The sequence below is a fragment of the Eleginops maclovinus genome, chromosome 4, assembly GCF_036324505.1.
Source record: "Eleginops maclovinus isolate JMC-PN-2008 ecotype Puerto Natales chromosome 4, JC_Emac_rtc_rv5, whole genome shotgun sequence".
NCBI classification, from domain to species: Eukaryota; Metazoa; Chordata; class Actinopteri; order Perciformes; family Eleginopidae; genus Eleginops; species Eleginops maclovinus.
The window spans coordinates 14,554,331-14,576,812 of record NC_086352.1 but is presented as its reverse complement, the minus strand read 5'-3'; the positions used below and the strand labels follow the sequence as shown (position 1 = coordinate 14,576,812).

General features: G+C 39.4%; 1 protein-coding gene across 1 annotated transcript in view; it reads right to left on the bottom strand.

Moving 5' to 3' along the window:
- Positions 1 to 21,758, bottom strand: part of kiaa1549lb (KIAA1549-like b) — a 55,426-nt gene extending 33,668 nt beyond the window's left edge. The window contains exon 1 of the mRNA XM_063880715.1: positions 21,405 to 21,758. Coding sequence (XP_063736785.1) covers positions 21,405 to 21,624 — 220 coding nt within the window. The 5' untranslated portion in view covers positions 21,625 to 21,758. The remainder of the gene's footprint in view (positions 1 to 21,404) is intronic.
- Between the last annotated feature and the right edge of the window lie 724 nt (positions 21,759 to 22,482).

Here is a 22,482-nt window from a genome sequence, read left to right as displayed (position 1 = left end):
GGTCGTCATGAAGTTGTCTCATCCGTCCCTGTCCTCTCCTCCACTTTCATTCTAAGCACATCCATGACACATTCACAGAGGGGTTCTTTTATCCATTTGTAAAGCTTTGCAGTCCTGTCACACCTTCCACCCCCTCAGCATGTTTCTGCTGCTGAAATGCATCCAGCCAGCACTCCCATCCCTACAAGACCTTCAGTGTTAGGGGAACATTTTGATGACAAACTTGTACCTAAACAAATACTCACATATCATTGATTGTTATTCAAACCTTTGCCCCAGCTTGCTTAAATAAAACACCCTGAAAAAAACTGTAAACTTCAGAGAATGTTCCAGCACAAACTGTGGAAATTACTGAGGCCCTTGAGTCCACGTTTTCTGAATTTCACACATGATGGTTAGCCTAAGGCAGTGTGTACTCACATGCTGGCACTGTAAAGCTATCTAAAAAAAAAAGGTCTCTGTCTTTTGATATTTCCAACCAATGCATGTAAATTGTAATAGGATCTTTTACTTACAAATTCAGTCAAGTTCCAGGTCACCAAATCTGAATGTATTCTTAAATGTCACCAATACAATATCCCATAGAATTGGCACAATGCTTTTTATAATTTGTTTTCAATGAAATAAATCTCTGCATTTCATTTACTGCTGCTATTCATTTATTAAAGACAGCCCTTTCATGCTGTATTCGCTATCCCACTTAATTCCTTTTCTTCAATAAATCACTAATATGCTCAGATGTGATTAGGGAAAATGCTATACTGCAATTTGTAATCCATTATTAAAAACTGAGGTATAAGACAATGAGGTGTTCTGTGATCACAAAAGACCTCTCAGAAAACAAAAGGGTATGTGTCCTGCTTCAAGGCCACTAAAAGTCAAACCCCCTGGTCATTAACTTCCTGTTCCCCCCTCCCCTGTTTAGTGTGCCAACATGGCAACATGAAATTGGGTTTGCGGGACGGAAGCCAGCCCTGACGGAGATGTGGGGTCCACCTGTGGTTTGCCACCTGCTCTGACAGCGCTGAGCATATGGGATGATTTTAACAATGGACGAGAGAGAGAGGAAGGTGTGCAGATAAAAAGGAGACAGTGATGGAGGCTGAGAGTGATGGGAGAAGTTGGGTTGTGAAAAAAGAAAGTCCCCCCAAGAACAGAGAAATAAGTACAGCAGTTGGATAAAAGAGAATGAGAAAATGATTGAATTTGCAGAGAAGTGTCTGCAGTCTGCAGGTGCTTTCCAAAGTCACTAATCCTCATGATTCCTCATTCTTCAAGCTTCAGCCTTAAAGGGCCAAATATCAGATTGTGTCACATTACTACAGGCAATGTTAGGTGTTGTAATACTTTGTGGTATTATGTTATATTAAGTGCTGAGGAATAAGCCGGGTTGACTTTCTTTAAATAAGTGGAACTCAAACAAGTTAAGGGTTTAAAATGACCTTAGGAAAAATGTATCAGCATGTTTTTAATTAATTCTTGTTTTTATTCCTTGATGCATAAAAACCTGTCAATGGCAAAACTTTCCATCTTACGTATGTTGTAAATTCACAACCTTTGGGTTTTGTCATGTTGAAATAATAAGTCTTTTTAAATTGTACCCTTGGGTTGTGGAAAATTAACACATCATAAAATAATTCTTAGTTACTGCTATCACTGATGGATATATTATTACAAATGTGTGCTTTGCTGCCAAAACACAGGTATCTCTTCACAGTTTGTCTCAAGCTCATTGTTCACTAAAATGGAAAAGGGGAGTTTTTGGGAGTGTATCCCACAAAGGATATCTAGAATAGTTTCATTTGATGGTTGCTGCCATAAAAAACATTGCATATTTTAATCAGTGTAAACATCCTATAAGGTCAACAAAGAGCTGATACAGAACGATGTGTAAGATAATGACAAGCAGTGTGGAATAAGGGATTTCCTAAAAGCCATTTCATGAGAAATAAATGGGGAAACTGATTGTGAATTGGGTTAAATAACAATTGAAAATCAAAATTAACACTTGAAGCAATAATAAATCTATATCTATAAAACGTTTTTTCTTTAGCCACTTGACAGCTCTATACTCCTGACTTGTCCCTTAAACCTCCAGCAACCACCACAAACCACAGACCTGATTTCCACACTCATATCCCCTCTGCAGCCGGCACTATCTAAGAGCTACCAGGACACAGACATGACACTGCCGGGCCTCCCACTGCTCAACTCGTATTATACACTGCTTCTCCTTTTGCTTTGAGCTGTTTTTGTTCCCTTGTGTGAGGGGAAAACGGTAAACAACAGAGCATAATTCAATAGTGAGGTGGATGGAACCCTAGCAGCAGGGAAACAAATGTAAGAAGCCTTGTCAAATGCTTCTGAGGAAGAGACTCAGTAGTCCCTCATGTGTTTATGGAAGGCAGCAGGATATACGACTGCTTTGAGCTGTTGTTCTATCAAAATTAAAATAAGAGCTTCAGTAGTAAGGTGGAGGGACGACTGGGAGAAGAGAATTTGATTGAAAACATTTGCATACGGTATGTATTGCACATACCCTCTGTGTGTTGTCTCAGTGTCTGTATTTGGAGGCATCGTGTCTGTGCAGGGATGCAGGGGGATGGCGGCAGTGATGCCAAGCACCGCTGAGGTGACAGTATGGAAGGGAGGGAGGATGTCACACACACCCAGCACCGGGTTTTTTTTTTTTCAGAGTGTACAAACAGCACAGCAGGATGGGACACACATCAGCTGTCTGGAACACAGCCCAACAAACACTTAACCCTGTAACCATGCAGAGAAGCTTACATGATATTAAAAGAGATGTTCCTTCATTCATTCACTCATTTAGCACTGCTGACAACGAGGTTACAGTAGTTTTTCTCCAGTTTGACTGTTTGTTGACTCTGTGGCCAGGGAGAAGAATACAGTTTGTTTTATGGAAATGGTTAAGCCACTGCAAATAATGTAAAAAGAAACAACAAAAACATGTGTCTACATAAACAAGTAAACATTGCTTCTATAGCCTTTATTGGTCAGATATGATGAATAGTTTATGGTAGCTAATGTTAGCTAATATCTATTAGATATAAAATAATTTAAATGTTCTGCTCATTATGCCTTGGTTCTACGCATGCACTTCATTTCAGTGTTTACCATCTTGTGAAAGTCTCTTGTTTGCACAGGAGTAGCTGTTCAGCCTTTATAACCCATCGGTTAACATTACAACATAACAGGGCATTTGTGGCAACGATTGAACTAAGATTAATGGGACATTTCGGGTGCACTAACCAAATTGGGATGTAAGTGACCTTTCATTATCTGCATTAGCAGCTTTCTAAACATTTCTTGTTACTGTAAAAAAATAACACATTGTGCAGATATGTGTGGTCATGGTGGAGGAATGCATTCATGAACGCATGAAATTATTGCTGTAAATATGGATGTTGTGCATTATCATCCAAAGTGCACATCTAACAATTTCCACATCAAAGCTTCTTCTCTCATTCATGTTAAAAAGCAGGAACCCTTAGATTGACACTTGCATTCTCCCTCTTATGAAATCATAGGAAATACAAACTTGATTTAAAAAAAATCAGCTCTGGACAATCCACTGGCTCAGAGCTCTCTCTCTACTACAATATTTTCTGTCCTCATTCTCTCTGAATGTCGCTGTATCTCTATCTCTCTCGCTCCAGATAAAGTAGGCCCATGCACTGACTGACGCTGAGGCTCTTTGTCTCTTTCAGCCCGACATGTCGACACATTGCCTTCTGTCCTGATGCAGCTCAGGACGTTGCAGTCATGGCTTATGATGTTGCTCCCTGTCCATTCCTATCACTGCTCAGCGAGGCACTCCACTGTCCTGTGCTTGGGCTAGCCTGATTTAAGATTTGGTGGTATTATCATATATGTGAGGTGAAAGCAATTTATTGAAAAATGTGCAAGCAGTCACATTCAAGTGAAATACTATTGGTATGGTATCTAAATGATCACTGATACTGCCATACATTTTAATCAGTCCAAAATCAGACATCACATCAATCATTTGCTGTCTCTGTATTTCCCTATACAAAGCAGACGATTAGGTTCCTATTAAGTGTCTGTTTTCCACTGCAGGCACTGGCTCAGTTAACGACAACAGAGAGCCAGTATTCAGGGCTTTTAGCAAGCTTTTTGGAAGGTGACACATTCTCTCCGCATTCACATGAGGGATCGTATAACTGCTGGCTCAAACCCTTCTGGAGAAAAAGATGAACGGCAGCCAGCTTAATTGATTTTTGGGCCTCGTTAAATTCAGAAGTTAAAGTCTTGCAACCATTTAACGGATAAATGATATAGACACATAAAGATCCTCGATATGATGTGAAAACACTCAACACTTTTACAATGTTGCTGTATTATGATGGGTAAAAAAAAGTCATTCTCAAGAGATTAAGTCCCTTAATGTGGAACCAAATTTGCTGACCAATGAGTTATAAATAAACATGATGTCCCAAACATTATTAAGAATATGCTTATCAGTAAGCTACTTTGGTTTTTCCTTCAATATTTAACTGGCTGCAATTTACTGTTTTTTCAAGCGTCTGTCCATGTTTAGTTTTAATGTGCTGACTATGTTGACAGTTATTGCACGCTCAAGCAAATTCATTCAAAAACTTTCTTTATGAATCATTGTCTATTGTGGTCCCAAAATGAAACTCAAACTGAGCCGGGCATCACAACTAATACATTTGTTGGGTATTGTTTTTTGAAGAGAGCACAAAAACACTAAGATAATTCAGAAGCATTTCTTTCTGTATATGTATTTTTTGTCTGACAGTAAACAATGTGCCTCAAATAAACCATCACATTAGCAACTATTATATCAGCAGTAAGGCATCTATGAAGAGCAAATTAAAAGCATGCATGTATTCCTTGATTTTGTGCCCTTAAAATCTTTTTTTTTCTGAATGAATTTGCTCTTACTCTACATTTAATTCTAAAAGTCATAAATAAAAACGTTCACAATTCTGTCAAATAATGCTGAAAGTCAAACTGTTTAGGCAGTTTCAAATAACATTTCTAGAACTGAACTGAACAGAATAAATTCAGCATGTAGTTGTAGCTTTGATGGAAGCTCTTCTAAGAAGCTCCGGATCTTTGGGAGTGTAATGGCTGGGTGGCTAATGCAATTTTAATATTAGAAAGACGGCACTATGGCATCATCAGCAGAGTAGTGAAATAAAATGTGGTGCTGTTTCCAGACGAGGAGGATGAATTGCCAGTGGCTATTGCTGAAGGAAATCTAATACACCCTTACATTGCAATGTACTGTAGTGTTGAAGAGTAGCCTACTACTAAGTACTGAGAGAAACAAACCAAAGAAAACTACGATAACTTAAAAGAAAACTTGCCTTTCCTCTTTTAGAAATCACAAATACACACATGCCGATGCGGATTCTTAAAGTCTATTTCGATGTGTCGAGACTATTTTCGGCGGATATTCGACAAAAGCACTGGTGAAAGCAACATTACGTTATTAATGTCACCTGTGTGTTTCCTCTGTCTGAATCAATATACCGTTATTCTAGATCCTGTAACGAATCATTTATTGGATTTGAAGAAGACTGGTTAAATTGAGTAAAACTAGGTGCGCTTCATCACGAAAATCAATCTCCGAAATGCACGAATCGTTGCGGATTAATGGTACACTAAAATGTGAGAATATTTTCAGGGTGAAATATTCCTTTAATGCAAAGCGATCAGATGAGACCTTGCTGGGGCCATCAGGATGACTGGAAGTGAGAGAACTCAGTTAGGGTTCTGCAAGCAATCTCACTCCCATTAAAACCACCAGAAAGTAAGTCATCTTTCATTTTAGCACCCAGAGGCAACATTGGCCTGTGAACAGTTAAGGTTGAAAGCAGCAAGAGCATGTACCAGAGGAAGAGATAGAAGCAAAGGTAAATGCATGTAGCCTCTTCCCATGAAAGCATTATTCAAATTCAATTAAACTATTTAGTTATTTCTCTTCATAACATGTATCACTCAAGCTGTACAAATAATATTAGAGGGATTAAAAAAAGATTCTGGTCTTGAAAAAACGATTACAGCACAAAAAGGTTAAAATATTGATATGTTCTCCTGAAAGTTGCTTTAAGACAGACTTAATAAAACAGTGAAGCTTTCTTTTATGGTAACCATCACTTCTATGATGACCTCAAGCTGCTAGATAACATTAGCACACCGCAGATGTCTGATCAACACAGGGTCTAGAAACATTAAACATTTCTAGACCCTTTTTTTTGTATACGGTCCGTCTTGGTAATCTGGAGACAAATCTTATTAATCATCAAAGAAATATTACATCCCTTCCCCTTCAATAAGGCTCTCCGAATGTCCTGGTTTAACCTCATACACATGCAGAGAGAAGGGGCTGTATCAAACTGGAGCTAAAGGCATCCCCTGGGGCCGTGCATATCAGAGCAGGCAAGGGACGAGTCTAGGAGTTTGGCTGCATGCTGAGGCCATGATGGGCTTGGGGATTACAAAAGCCATTTGACATGGCAGGCTGTGGCTGTGAAATGACAGGTGGGGTCAAGGGGGGGCATCCAATAGTGGCATGGCAACTGATGGGCCTTCAGGGGTTAATATGAAGGTCTCATCCTGAGTTATGTATTTTCTATGCTTATTTTGCACAATAGATCAAATAAAGAAGTCATTTTTTTGCATAAAGGTTGAAATATTGAAGCAGTTTTGACCTCCAGTAGCACTATGGAAGGGTTTTTATTTGAGTGCACAAGGACTTGCATGCAAATAAAAGTAAAGCCCTTTTACTGTTTACACACACACACACTCATCTGATGTGACACACACTCCTGCCAATGCGTTCACACTACTGCACTGATATACAGGCAGCAGAAATTCTCAATGGCATGCTGCAATGCACCGGCAAAGGCAATCATAACTGCAAGCCTGTAATCATGGAAGTAGACATCCCGGATTGTAAATTTCCTATTACAGATCCTTAAGAATAAAGAAATTCTGATGTTAATATTATATAGGGAACACATTCGACATGTTTTTGGGCCTAATGATACACACTATGCATTTTGGTGAGCAACACTTTCTGTAAACATAGGTTTTGTCTTTTTACAGAGAAACTCAATAGGGCTTAAAAAAGCAAAAATCATGACAACATCTATAAGCAGACCTCTAATTTTAAAAAGAAACAAATAGCATATGTGCATTTACTATACTCAAGTGTAAAGTCGTTTGATACTGATCAAGCATAATAGTCATTTTATATACTGCAGCTGTTTCGGTACTGGGTCAAGATGTATGATTATATTCTTAACCTAGATTAGAAAAGTATAGGAATAGAAACTCGAGGGCCTATTTTAGACAAATTGGAGGCAGATAAGTAGCCAGCTGAGAGAGATTCATTCATCCTACACGCATTGCTTATCCTGTTGAGAGCTACTTTGCGTCTTTAGGTAATTTTATACTTCAGACTTCTAAACTCTGTAACAGTCAGTGTGGGAAATAATTGGGGAAAATGTGAAAAAGGAAAAAACGGGACAGAAAAGGATGGGGTTAGTAATTGCAAAAAGGATACAGGTTCAAATTAGGCAACCCTATTATAAGACATCTCCAGATTTCACTACATGCAAGCCCTACAAACAGTAATGTAACCTTGTTGGAGAGTTAAGGCCTACAGATTGCTTTAAAGACAAAAACAATACTGTGCATGACAGGAAAGAAAGGCAAGGAAATGTCGGGGTCACCTGTGACAGTCTGAGCAAGAAAACACAAAGTTACTCTGGTATCACTGTTGGGAAAATCACATGGCTTTTCCTCTGATTTTCTAATTGGGCCCTCAGAGAGACTTCAGAGGACGTCAAAGCTCATCTAAGTGACACTATGTTGAATGTGCACGCCTGCTGTGTCTTACATGTCCTGTGTTCACCTCCTACACAGATGTGACGTCCCCCTTTCCCCCTTATAGGGACAACTTGTTTCTATATCATCCTCATAATTGCACTATTTTCTTTAAATGACCTCAAACTACCATGCATAAATGTAAACTTGATTTTAAAAGTTGCAACCTTATTATTCAGCTTCGTGTGACTCCGAAGAAGGAGAAGAAGAAACGAAGAAGAAGAAGAAGAAGAAGAAGAAGAAGAACAACAAGAAGAAGAAGAAGAACAAGAAGAAGAACAAGAAGAAGAACAAGAAGAACAAGAAGAACAAGAACAAGAAGAAGCAGAAATACATTACAGTGCATCATTTGTAACGTGAGTGCCAACGTGAAGTGCATTCAAATGTGTGCAATTTAGCTCCTCCTTTCTCACCCTCCTCATGCCCTGAATACCGGAGATTGACTGATAGGAGGATGAAAGAGATGATCTACCTATTCAGGTCAGCCATCATAGGCATAACCGTCGTCTTCCTGTTATATGGATAATTCAAGCAAAAATCCAACCCCAAAGAACATCTCTAATAACGCAAGCAGGCAAAACCTAATTGATCTTATTTATTTATGATAATAATACTACTTCACTTTCCTGAACCTCTTGTTTTTGACATCAATGTTATAAGGGCACAAATTATCTGCATTCTCTTTTGAATAAAGTGGGTTTGATTCTGTCACAGTGATAAATAATTCATGACTCCCATGTCAAACCAAATTGCCTCTCGAGTGCATTTACATAAACATGATGCAAAAAAAGGCTCAAATACACATTGCAGCAGTTGTCCACTTAAAATGAAGCATCCTTACACTTGACCTTGATCATAGATGCACAATGGTGAGCAGCCAAAGCAAACAGAAACCTCAAACATGTGTTATTGAGTAGCTCCCCCCCCCCCCCTCTCTGACCGAATATATTGGCTACAGGCAGCAGAGTTTAGCAGAGGACTGAGGAGGATGGAGGAAGAGGACAATGGAGGATAACAAGGTGGGGTAAGCCTGTTAAGCCTCCAGGATCCCCTCTGAAATGCACACTTAAGTCAAGCACAAGAATGTCAAAATGTATGTAATACAATCTCAATGCTCTATAATCTGCGGTCACTACAAGCAGCAGGCCACACATATCGTTGCTAATGTTTTTCCTGGTGACAGTGTCAGGAAAAAGACTCATCAAATATATATACTTTTACTGTATCACAAATATGTCTGTTGCTTCGTTTATAAAATCCTATATGTTAGATAATAGGGCTAATCAACAAAATATTTGAAAATACTTTAAAATAATGAATCGTTTCACATTATTTTACTTTTAAGCAAATCCCAAATAATGAGTTGGTATCAGACCTTAAGATGAGAGTATTTGCTACATGTTATTCGTATGCGTGTTGGGCTGATGACTGGCTATGTGATATTAACATTTAAATATATTTAATTTTATTGTAATGGGAATTTCTGACAGTGTAATGATTTTTTTACCGGACAGATGAGTGAATTGAAAATAACAATTGGCCGATCATAAAACCCTGAGATGCTCCTCAGCTCTCCGGAGGTGAATGGAGCCAACACTTGGAGCCTCTATCCAATAATATGACCACTGGTTATATTGTGTGTTGGTGAGTCAGAGACAAAAAAAAGTGGCAATAACTGAAATATATATATCACTGAAATATTACCCAGACTTCAAAAAACGTACAGCTGCCTCTCGCCAAATAACAGTTTAAAAACACTTCCTGTTTTGGGCACATACGGAGACAGAAAGTGATAAATCCTTACGGTAACAGCACGCTAGTGAGAATAAAAACATGACATTATGCTGTTTACCAGAGCTGAATAACAGGTCGAAGTCGAAAAACAGCAAGACTGTCTGTGCTTCACATCACAGCAATCAAACATCCGACCTTGACATCCACACAGTCAGAGCAAACACAGAGATCACCAGCAACTCTGGAAGGCAGAATGATGGATGAGCTCTCAAAACAGAAGCCTCGGCCGCATCTTCAATTCAACACCACCGAGGGCTGAGTCACACTGCAGCTGGCTGTGATCTTTTTTCACATAAGATCCTATACTATCATGGCTTTAATTAGAGTCTGGGGGCTCATTTTGTAGCCATTTACAGCAGGATAGTGCAACGTGAGCATCCACCTGAGTAGCTTCAGAACACAATGTCCGCTTCAAGGGGCATTCCAGTATGCTTATATAGAAAACTGCAATTTCTATCCTTAAAACTAAGATTATTTCTTATTCAGATTTTCCCCAAGGCAACAATTGGTTTGATTAAATACTTAAAAAAGCAACACACTCCAGACCTACTGTCAGGTGAAATTGTCTTGCATTATAAAATGTAACTGTAATTGCAGATTTCTGTTCAGAAAAATTACAAATTACGTCTTTTTTCCCCCTGCACTTTGAAAGGGTTGCAATGAAATGATTTAGAAGCAATTATGTAACACTCTTTCAGCCGAGTAAAAAACAAACATCTAATTAAGCAAGTTAATTATGAGAGTTGCTCAAAACAAAGAGCTTTTAGAAGGGCATATCCAATTTAGGGCATGCAAATTTAAAACCATGAAAACTAGCTTTGCAAAGGCTGTCTTAAATAACTGAATTATGAAGTTAGGGGGTAGGACGTTTTGTCCGCAAGTAACACCAGAGGTGAGACATAGGAGTGGATATAAAACATAAGGCTGAGTGGAGGCTTGAAAACAGATTTAGCTAATGTTTCTAATTTCCCAGATAAACTACTGCATAGTAATGGAAATTCGCAAAATCAATGCATAATACATTTAAAATGTTTAGGTGGAAGGAGCACAAAAGTTGGTCTTGAATTGTCATATTGATTTTTGTTCATCATATACTGTACAAATACAGATGGCCACTGTGTGATCGATGTAAATGAGATTCATCATCAGCAGCACATGTTTTAGCATTATGGATAAAGATCTCTTCAGTTTAATATCTTGTGGTATGGGTAATGTACTTGTGCATCTGTGTGGGAGAAGGACAGACCTATCAATATATTCTCTTCTTCAAGACAAAGTATTAAACAAGAATTAAAAGGGAACACATGTTAGATTTTTTACATATCTTTGGAATGAGGGGTATGGGTATTCACAAGAACACAGCGGGAAAAAAATAGCTTTTGGTAAATGATGAAGTTGACCTGCTAAGAGAAGGTGGCTGTGTGGCAGTCCAGTTAAGATTAAATGTTACTATAGCTTCTAAAGTGTAGCACTGACTGGCAGCTCTGATACACGTCAAAACACCAACACAGATTGTTTCCTGAAAGCCAGCTCACTAAAACATCGAAATGCCTTGACTATCAACACTTTGGTATACACCACTGCCTTGCATTTCTCAGAATGGACCTGATCAACTCCACAAAAAAGCAGGAGTTTTAAGACATTTGCACCCGTGATCATGTCAGAGAGTTTCAATGGTTTAATGACAAAATAGACTTAAAGCAGATTCCCAAAACAGGCAAGAAACAGCAGTTTCAGCAGTCGATCACCTAAACATGGAAAACACACAGATTAAATACAGAGACCCTAATCAAATGAAACACAGGTGTGGTAGGGAAAGGGGAAGGTAGGAAGCATATTTAGACATGACACAAGAGGAGAATGACTACCAAAATAAAACAGGAAACATCTACAAACACAACTGGGACCATGACAGATTGCATTTGTCACATTTCAACTACTTTCGCCTACGTCTTTTCTCCATATGATTTGTCCTGTTTGCACTATTGTGATACATTGACACGACATTATGCCATGCAGCTGGTCAACGTTGGAGCTGCATAAACCTGTATCCTCTCGAAGGCTTTTAAAAGAAACAATTTCAGGCTGGTACTTATCAGAAGGATACACCAAAAGCTCCATTCCTTTTGAAGTGCAGGGTTAAAGGGAAAGCATCACTGTTTTGTATCAGGATTAATAAGGGCTGGAGACATTTGTTGCAAGTAGAAAGGTAACTCTTCTAAGAGGTAACTCGCCTCCAGCCAAGACACCTCCTCTGAGCTTCCACATCAACACTTGGACTGAGTATCAAAGTTCATAACCATAATGGAGCCGATATACTATCCAATGATTTTTTTTCACTTTGTCAGAAAATGGAGCTCTCAGATCTCACTTACTGAAAGTGCTTAATGTAGAGAACAGATGATTTCTTTCCTAAATAATAAAACCGTCTACTTCAAGGTACTTAACTGATTCTCCTGGACACTGTTCAAGATGTGGGTGGGCACATAACGCAAACAGTCGGAAGTGTCAGAGTTCAGATGAGGCCGTCTGTTATAGGAATGTCTTCTAATACAGATTTTCTTTGGCAGAAAGTGTGTTATTTCATACAACGCTTACAAGTGCTCATTTAAATTTTGGATCAAGATTATACATCTACTCGCAGTAGCACACTGTGGTGCTGCAGATAATATTAAGAGGATGGACGCCCCAAGGCAGCCACCTTTTCAGGAACAGCTTATCCAGCAAAGCAGCCTCCTTTGAGAAGTTATCTTTCAAAATGAGAATTAGGACACATCAGAACATATGAAAATATGACCAATATCTAATCTGGTATATCAATGGTGTCATATTATGAAGTGTGTATGGATAATGGTATGATGCATTTGAAGTATTTCTAATAGGAACTTTTCCAATGCTTTTAATTTATCCTTTTTTGTTTGTTTTTGCAATCTCTTATATCATACAAATAAATGACAGATAAACAAGTCATAGAGTTTGGCTTTTAAGCTTTTTGATACCAGGTTTAAGATATATAAACTTTTCTTAATTTTTGACCAGTGAATAAAAGATAAAAATATGTCTTCCATCCATTTGAATTGACCTCATTTCAACCTAATACTTTGTCCTCTATCCTTACATCACTACTCTTAGGATTGGATATTTTCTCTCAATATGAAAACATTCACTTCGCACATCTTAATGGGGGCCATCCATGACTCCTAACGGTGTCCACTGTCAAGGACAGGCCTGTCTCCTAGGTGACAATGTTGTTACTGGGATGTATGTATGAGGCACCATGATCTAATACTATGAACAACCAATTGACCTTCACATCCGGTGACATTGAGTAAGAAGCTCTCTCAGTCAGTCTAAATTACATTTCACCGATATTGTGCAATAAAATGTTTATTTTGGTTTACATATCAAATGTCAAACGGGGACATTCATTGTGGTTATGCAAGTTTGAGATCTTATGCCTTACTTTATTTGCAGTTTTAGATATATTGATGCAAAACACTTTTTATCTAGAGACAAATTGCACATCCAATTTAGGAGCTACATAATTAAAAAAGGAATATTAAAAAAGGAATGCTCCCACTCTGTAGCAGGTTACAAAGTGCTGAGAGTAGCATCTTCTGACACTCACACATGCATAGGCTCTTGTGGGGATAAACTAATAAGGTCTCCAAACTCTGAACCTTGCATAGACATTTAGGGAGGAGTTGGAGGATGTGTAAAGGCTTTGTTTGTGTGAACGTAAAAGGTTAGCTCTCTGGCAGCAGCAGAGCCACCCACACTCGGATTATCCCGATAATGAATTGGCCTTGGGGGGGGCAGCGCATCTGAATTCAAGACTTAAGGGGTTACTTCAGTGCACTAAAGTAAAGGCATAAATCAAACAAATGCTTCACGGTATGGATTTATGAATGTGCAGAAAGTGAGTGTGTGTGTGTGTGTGTGTGTGTGTGTGGGGGGGGGGGGCAGGGGTTGTATAGGAGCTGGGCGGCCTCACTGCAAGCGTTAGTTTTTGGCAGGATGTTAAGCACTGAGGTCTGCACAGACACTTTGCTGAATCCTGGATTGCCGTACATTTTATTCACCAGAGTGAATATTTTTCGTTGTGCTGATCTGGCGGCAACAGTGTGCTTTGTGATGAATCATGCACAGGTTGAAGGAGCTGACAAGATTGCATTGATTGAATTGTACTAAGAATAATTTCAGGTGACAAATAAACTGATTGAATCTGTGCAAACTACACACCTGTGCCAACCGACACAGTGAGGAAGAGCCTGCTGCACAGCTGACTGACTCAGATCTGGATGACCATAATGATGTTGACCTAGGCGTGGGAGGCTTGTGTCCGGAAGGGTAGATCGCATTGTCCTAAAAATCCTCAAAATGACTCGACACATTTTGAATGCAGCTGTTCATGTACCCACAAACTGTTTTTGATGGAGCAAACATGTAGTATAGTTTATTAAGACATGTCTGTTACACACTGTGCGCATGATTCAATCCTAACTAATACTGTAGTACTCTATTAAGCACTGGCAAAATATGCCAGGCAGACTGCATCTATACCAGATATTTTCTTACATTTGTGCAATCATCTTAATGACCTCCAAAAGTAATAAAAGTAGGTTAAAGCACTCAAAACTGCCTCTAAAACTGCCTCATTCTGTCAATGTAAAATCATCTAATTCCAAAGACAGTTTGATTACTGATGAATAAGATACGATAGAAAAACTGTTGATCACTTCCTTTAATGCTCTTAGCTTGAGCACTCTTGAAGCTTCACTGACGCTGTCATCTCTGCCTCCACTCTAAACCTGCTTCACTAAAGCTAGAAATCACAGAACGAGCCCCTGAATCTGTGATGTCACAGGGATTTAAAATCAAAAGCCTCTCTATATAGACTGTGAGCGGAACGGAGATGTTTCAGAGACATAACGTACTACAAACAACCTCTCTGTGCCTGGGGCTCGGGACACTCCATGTGCTGAGTAAGTTGTGAGCAATGTCCAAGACTGATGCACTGATGTTGTTGGTTGTTATGAAAGGTATCTTTAAAAAAAACTATTTCACAATATTGAATATTTCTCTAGCAAGAAATTGTAATATCACACGTATACTGTAATGATGAAATGGATGGTAAAAGAACTCCTAACATTGTGACACAAAAACTCAACCTTTTATCATGGCGTGATTCTATTGAAAGTCACTAGAGGATGAATTATCTCGGCCTGGTCCAAATTCCTATACAATCCAATTAGAGCACACAAAAAAAGTATTTACATTTACATGACAATATAAAAATAATGCTTTGATACATTGTGCTCATGAGAATTCTGACATTGAAAAATGGGGTCACAGATTAACAATAGACCATTCATTGACAATTTTCTATATGAATGTTCACTGCATATGATGAGGCTGAAAATAATCAACTAACTCTGAAGCTTGACACAGCTGTTTGCTTACATATTATTTATCAGTTTTCTGTTTTACAACAACAAATAAAATGATGACAAATGCAAAATAATAGACATTTCTTAAGCGCCTGTCCAAATTTTTGTTTTGAAAATATTGCCTTACATGTAATCAAAGGTTATTATCTACAAAAACCTAATGTGGATCAAATCGATATCAGCCAGTTTTAATATAGACTAGTCATGTAATCATTAGCTGCTGCAACAACTATTTTTCTCTTGCAGTCTGGCATTTTCAATGTTCCTTTTTCGCTTAAGCCCTAGAAATCCTTCTACATTGGGCGGAGACTGTTGGAAAAGTTTTATTTTCTTAGCAATGTCTTTTCCCCAGGTCAGAATGTTGAAATTACTGATGTTGAAGTTACAGATTTGATACTTCTTGAAATCAATTTTTAATGACCACGCTGGCTGAATGTATTTTTAGCATTCAAATTGCAATTATAGTCGAGTGTCTTCATTCTTGAATTTCAATGGTCAAAATAGCTCTCACAGATCTCAATGGACAATGATATAATCGAGAAACACTCATGACTAAGTCAAAACAGAAGAAAAGCAAGAATTTTGACGGGATGTAGCTCTGAAATGGTGTTATTGACAGGGTTTGACTGAAGTGATATTGTGACATGATCCAAGACAGAAAGACAGAAATGACCCCATACGGGCCAATGGCGAGCAGCTCACTACTTTACTTGCTGAAATTCAACATCTATAGATTGGATAAAATGATATAACCCTGTTTCCAGCAGCTAGAAGCACTGGTTTTTGCAAACAAGCTAATATAAACCCACTTTACATCACTTGTCTAGCTCCAAACTGTAGACAAAGTTAGCTGGTGGATAGCCAGCAGGCTATAAACCAAGACACTTGCCTTTTAAGTAAGTGCAACAGAATACAGGGTATGCAGTATATGGCATATTGATTTCCTCTACAGACAAAAGGAATAAATTACCAATATTGACTGAGTTGCTCCAATATAGTTTTTGCTTGTAGGCTTATGCGTTGTCTGACTGTTTGTGTGCCAGCGGGCATGGTTTGCTAGCTTCTAAGAATGTAACATTTCGAAGGCTCAGTGTAATAAATGCCTTTGTATGTGTCAGTGATCTCACATTTCCTCCTCCAGTAGTTCAAAGGGATTAGCTAAAATGCCACCGTCCAAAGAGGCGTCTGTGTAAAATTGCAAATCCTACAGCTACTCTTAGCCTTTACGTTAATAACAGTAATAGACGAAAACTAAATATAATACTATGTCAGTGACACGAGTAAATGTGACTGATGACCCCATCTGTGAAGAGGGAAGCCTTCCCCTATCTGCCCATCATTTTGTTTCACTCCTTTCTTCACAGCAAAGATTAAAATCCTGGTCTGATTCAGCCTCATTTACTTGTTAATTTCCATCAAATTCACTTCCTGCTTAAAACTACAGAAAACAACTTCAGTCCTTCAAACAAAAGCTACCAGAGTCAAGATTTGTAGTATATATTATAGAGCAGCATCATGTAAATTACACAACATTTTAAAGACCAAACACACTTCTGTTCGAGCCTTACCCAACGCATAGGGTGAAAAGTTTAAGAAGGGTAAGAAATAGGGATAAACCCGTATAGTAACGCAACATTTTTTTACCACTTTACGAACGTTATGGATTAAGACTAGTTTAGATAGAATAAGTATACTGCACATTATTCTCTAGAAGGAAGGCCACTGTGTAAATTGTGTAAAAGTTTAAGATCACAATTTATTCTAATGGTCTTCAGGTTGCATGACATATTTAAAAACGTTTAGTATTAAAGATCACAGAAGTGGATTTAGACATAACAATCTTACAAATTGTGACAATTACTGCATTTTTGGTCTCTTTGCTTGGGTCAGCCTAATTTGAAAGACTTATTCATTCATCATACAAATCAAGTTGTTATATATGATTTCAAAAATATTAGGGTGAGTCTTCAGTAACAGCGAGATGCTCTTTAGAATCTGACTTTTCTAAAGATCCCAGAGAATCCGGCCTTTAATGTTTACTTGGTACCGTGTGATGTGATGTGATGAATGGTGGCCTTGTGAGGAGCAGTGTGGCGTCCCAATAAATCAGGCAGCCTGCTGTCCTTTCTCAAGCAGGAGCAGAGCCAAGGTTTTGTCTAGCATCAACCTGCACCAAGGAGCCAAAACACAGAGAGACTGACGGAAGAACAGAGGGGCGCAAAGGTACACAGAAATACTGGAGGGAAACACACACACACTATACAGACAAAATATTCCCTGATCGCACTGAACTATACAAGGGATAATACGAGGCAGATGGTCCAAGATACTAATTAGAAATCTGTTTGCTTGTCTTATCATCACATCTTTATGTGTTGTAGAAGTGCTGTTGGTTTCTGCAGAAGGAGAAAAAACTAAATACCTTTTGTCTCTTTATAATATCTGAGAGAAACAAAGCGACCTGTGGTTAAAATACAGCGTAGATGGATAAAAATGAATGTTCTTTTCCCGATTGCAAGTATTAATATGTATTTTAATTATATAAAAACACTCTGCCCTTTTAGCATTTTCATTTCAAGCACTCAAGTTCTTGCTTAATGTTGAATAGACCTCTCACAGTTTCTCTGTTAAAAACATCGGCAAAGCATGCAAAAGAAAACAGATGGAAGACTGTGAGTAGAATGTAAACATTGCTTTTTTATCACTGGTTTTGTAAATTGACTTTTCAATTTGATATATTTGATATGTCTGTTCACAAAGACAAATATTTGGTTCATGACTGAGTGGAAATCAAACGAAAACTCAGCTGTAGCTCCACCTGAAAAGACAACATCTATCTATCTATCCATCGTGTGCACACACATGCACATACATCTTAAGCTCTCCTGACAAGCTGTACCCGCAACATAATTAACTACTGCACGCTAAATCACTGCAATGAGGTGAAACGAGGGAAATAAACAGAGATATCGTGTCCCCTGAGTGGTCCTGCAAACCCAGAGCTCAGGGAGGCAGGTCATCAGACCAAGGGTGAGTCATGGTTGCAGTTTTTAAAAACCAATTCCTGGAAGTCATTTTAACATTAACCATCGTGACAGCCCTTAAAAGGCTAATCTAGACACAGGGGAAAAAACAGCAAGATACTGAACCACACAAAACAAGAAGCAGAGGCAAACAGCCACGGTTGTGATGTGTAGCTCACCGTTCGATTGACACACGTTAACAGCTATTTAAGGGCTAAAAGCCCCAGACTGAATTGCAAAAAGGAAATGGCTTTCAATCTTATTGTGGAGTCTCTTTTCAATGAATTCCTAAGCAGGAAGTGATGACTGGCAACAGTTCAGGGATAGCTTCTCATACAGCGAAAGAGCTGTGAGGTTAACCCCTGTCAAATCCAAGACGTCAGTACTCATAAGCAATGGGCAGGTTTGTGGTAGTAAGAGTAAACACAGCTGATGTCAGAAGACAGTTGTTTGATTGTGGAAAGACCAAAGATGGCTTTGCTTAGCTCTCTCTTCCGGGTGTCCTCCAGCTGCTGCTGAGCATAATTTCACCTAGCTGTGTTAATAGGAAAGCCACAAATGAGTTAAGAAATCCTTCAAGTTTATTAAAGATCAATTTAACTGAATGAAAAAGCTTCGTATAGGATGTCCACACTACATTCTCCACTATGTTAATGGGTTTGGGAGGGGGAATGGTTATTGTTGAACAAAAATTGTTGTTTGTATAGTAGCCACATATTGTATTGGGTTCACACATTATATGGAGGAAGCTGTGATTCAGGGTAATATTAGCTGACAACTGGGGGGGGGGTGTTTTATTCAGCAAACCATGACATTGAAATTCAAAGCCAGGTGGTATATTAATGAGATTGTGAAGAGATATGAAGGAGGACGAGTATGAACTTCAACTGTGTAAGGTTTAATTTATCACTTATGATTTATTGTCTACCCTGGTGATCGTGTTGTTTGAATTTGTTAAGCCTGAAGCCACCCTGAAGTCCAATATGATGGATATCTAAAACAACCAGAAATGCAATTTTTACAACCCAAAGACATTTTGTGATGTATGTTTAATGTCAGAGAGAAGGCCTTCTGGTCATCACTACATTTAATGTGATGGCTTAGTATCAATCCAATACAACTGCTGTCTTTTCATAAATGTAGTAAACAGTATGTATGGCTTATTGCATAGGATCCAATGGAATATTTTTTTATGTCAGGTAATATGAGTCCAGTTGTAGCTGTGGCACTGAAACAATTCATTAGTGGCCCGCTGTTGCTGAATCAATGTATGAGCGGGACACATAATTTCATAATGGCATGGAAAAAGAAACAACCTTTGCGTATCGGTCACATCATGGCCGATACCTGATACACTTAATGAGGGCAGTTTCTGTGCCGAAACTGGTGTGGTGCATCGGAATGGGTGCATCTAACTGAATAATGTTTCCTATTATAGATCCATATAGGAACCATGAAAGGGGGAGGTTTTGAATGAGCCAAAGATTAGAAATAGCATTCTTTTAATTACTGAACCATATATAGATTTCATTTTAAAGATGAAGCAGAGTCTCCCTTTGTGCTGGTGCCGTACCAGATTAACAACAAAAAAACAAACACATTGTGACGGGAGTAAATCCAGGATAATTCTTTGGAGTAAGGAGTACATCCTCCATGTTTGTAACACTAGTAAGAGACAGTCTATTGTAAACACTCACCTCCTTAAAGCCGGTTTAAATAATATGTTGCCTTGCTTACAGTATCACAATACATAGCAATATATTCAGACGCAAGCCTTTTTTAACGACAGTCTAAATATTGTAATGCTAGATTTTTTCACGGCCCAACAGCCAAAGTCCTACAGTCATTGTCAGTAAACCTCTGCTTATATCAAAACAAAACCCTGCAGTCCAAGTGCACAGTTTTGTTTTCCTAGAGTCTGAAGCAAGTGAATAATAAAAGTAGGCCACTGGTATGTCTCTTTAATCAACATAGTGTAATGTATAGCTCAGGCTGCTGCTGCTGCTGCTGCTGCTGCTGCTGCTGCTGCTGCTGCTGCTGGGCTTGTGTGTTTAAGAATGGATGTGCTGACTGTGAGCAGGAGGAGGTGGGTATGGGAGGAGGGAGGAGGAGACTCTGCTACTGTAGCAGTGCATCAGCAGAGGTGAGACTACAGCCACTACATCACAGTTTGCAGACTGGAGGGAGGTGATGGAGCTACTGTTGGACCTACACACTTAATTCTTGCTAAGAGCCTCGTTTTGCTTTGTTTCTAATGTCAGAGCCATCTACATTGAGGTGACGTACATGGATAAATGTGGGGGGGGAAATGTAATGTAGCCAAATCAGTGCACATGCAGAGACTTGTCTTTAGCAGTCAAGCTTTTCTTTAAGCATTCATGTTTGAAGGGAAGCTATTTCGGCCAACCTTACTCCAGCTGCCTCTCATGCCGCCAGAGACACACAGACCTCCAGTGGGCTACAGTATGTGTGTCATTAGTGCTGACCCAGATGCTCTGAAACACTGACTGCCCTGTGACTGCATTGCATTCCCAGAATAAAACTCCCTTTAGCTCATTACACACAATAGGAACACAGAGGCTAATAACCTCTTTCATGGAAATGCAACCAACATGAAATGCCTATTACAGAACAAGGGGGAAGTGAAGTTGGGAGGAGAGACAAAGTTGAGGTTGAGTCCAGCTGCAGAGGAGAAGCAGATGTGCAGTGCAATCTGATGAGGGACAAACGAGTTGTCTGGCGTCAGGTGGAAAGATTATTAGGCTACAGGGAGGCATTGCACACAAGCAAATCCTGCATGGTCCAGATTTAACAAAATGTCTTACAACATATTATGTCAATGCGGTCAGTAGGGGGAATTCATCGTGAATAATAGCTGTTTGTTTGGACGTACAGCCTCACTGCGCAAATGTCAATGCAATAACAGCCTTCTGCATGTCATGTAATGGTAAGAACAATAGCTGTCTGGACCTCTAGTTACATTTTTCTTTGTTAAAATGATAAAGCGAGCTATTCAGTCATCCTTGCAGCCTCTATGTGGATGGTGCACCCGGCAGTAATACATGTGCAGATTATAAAACGCTGCCTGTGGGAAACAAAAGACCCATTTCCCTCCCAAATATATATGCTAACTCCTCACAATAGCTGTTTCTTGGAATGTAGATGTGACAGAGGTGAATGCATCACGTCAGCATGTGTTTTGTTGGATCAGATAGCTCGGTGTGGTGCTTACCCTCTGCGGCCAAAGCGCACCGGACAAGAAGTGAAAGCATCCCCACAGACAGCAGACAGTTTGCAAGCATCCCCGCTGCTCCGGCTCGCCATTTGGTCCTCAAACACCTCCTCTCTCCTCCGGTATCCGTCCTTCGCGGCGAGCGCCCATCGGGATCGGGTCCCCGGGCTTCCAATACTTCGGGATGACCTGTCCGCCCACTGCTCAAACCGGGAGCCATATCCAGTGGATAAGTTGCTGAAGTTTCGGTCGTAAATAATACATTGGATCAATCCTCATGAGTGGATGGGAAACATATCGGTCCCGCGGTCTCGTGGTGGTGTCCAGGGCTGGAGGGGGCACGCGGCGATGAAGGGAAATTAAGAAAAGCGCCCTATCGCTCCGCTGCACTCGGTCCACCCATCATCACAGAGTGGCGCAGGGAGGCGCGCACACTTTGCCAAAGGTTTGACATTTAGCTGTTGTCGGTGAACTGACTCGTACAGACCTGCTCCGCATGGATATTATGGATGTGACTGTGCTCCGGTGACGTTTAGCCACACATTTAAAGGGTATGGACGCTGCTTGGTCATTGATGTGTAAGCTAACACCCCCCTGGTCAAGCTGAACAAATTGGCCTCTCTGCTGTTAATTGTCGGGGTAAAGTCAAAGCGAGCAGCCTGCAAGACGACCTCTGCTGGGGGAATGAAGCCACACACAACCCCGCAAGAGGACCAACATGTCAGCTTGTAAAGTGGATTAATGTTCAACAGTGCGAATTTAGTTTTCCTTTCTTCCACAAATATGTAACATGTGTACAACGTCCGTAGGGCTAACATTTTTGCTACCTTAAAATCCGATTATGTAGTTATGTAGACTCTAGGCTGCTGTACTGGCTCACCGCCACAAGATGGCAGCACTAGCCCAGATACTATACTAAACTACAAATGCTATAAGCAAATATAAAATCATGCAAAGTCCATTGCACTTTAGTACAACACAAACAATGGCTTTTGATGTATAGTGTACACTATTACCATATTCAATTAAAAAAAAGTTTAATCCAGGTAACAGTAAAGTGCTTATACTTATGACTAAT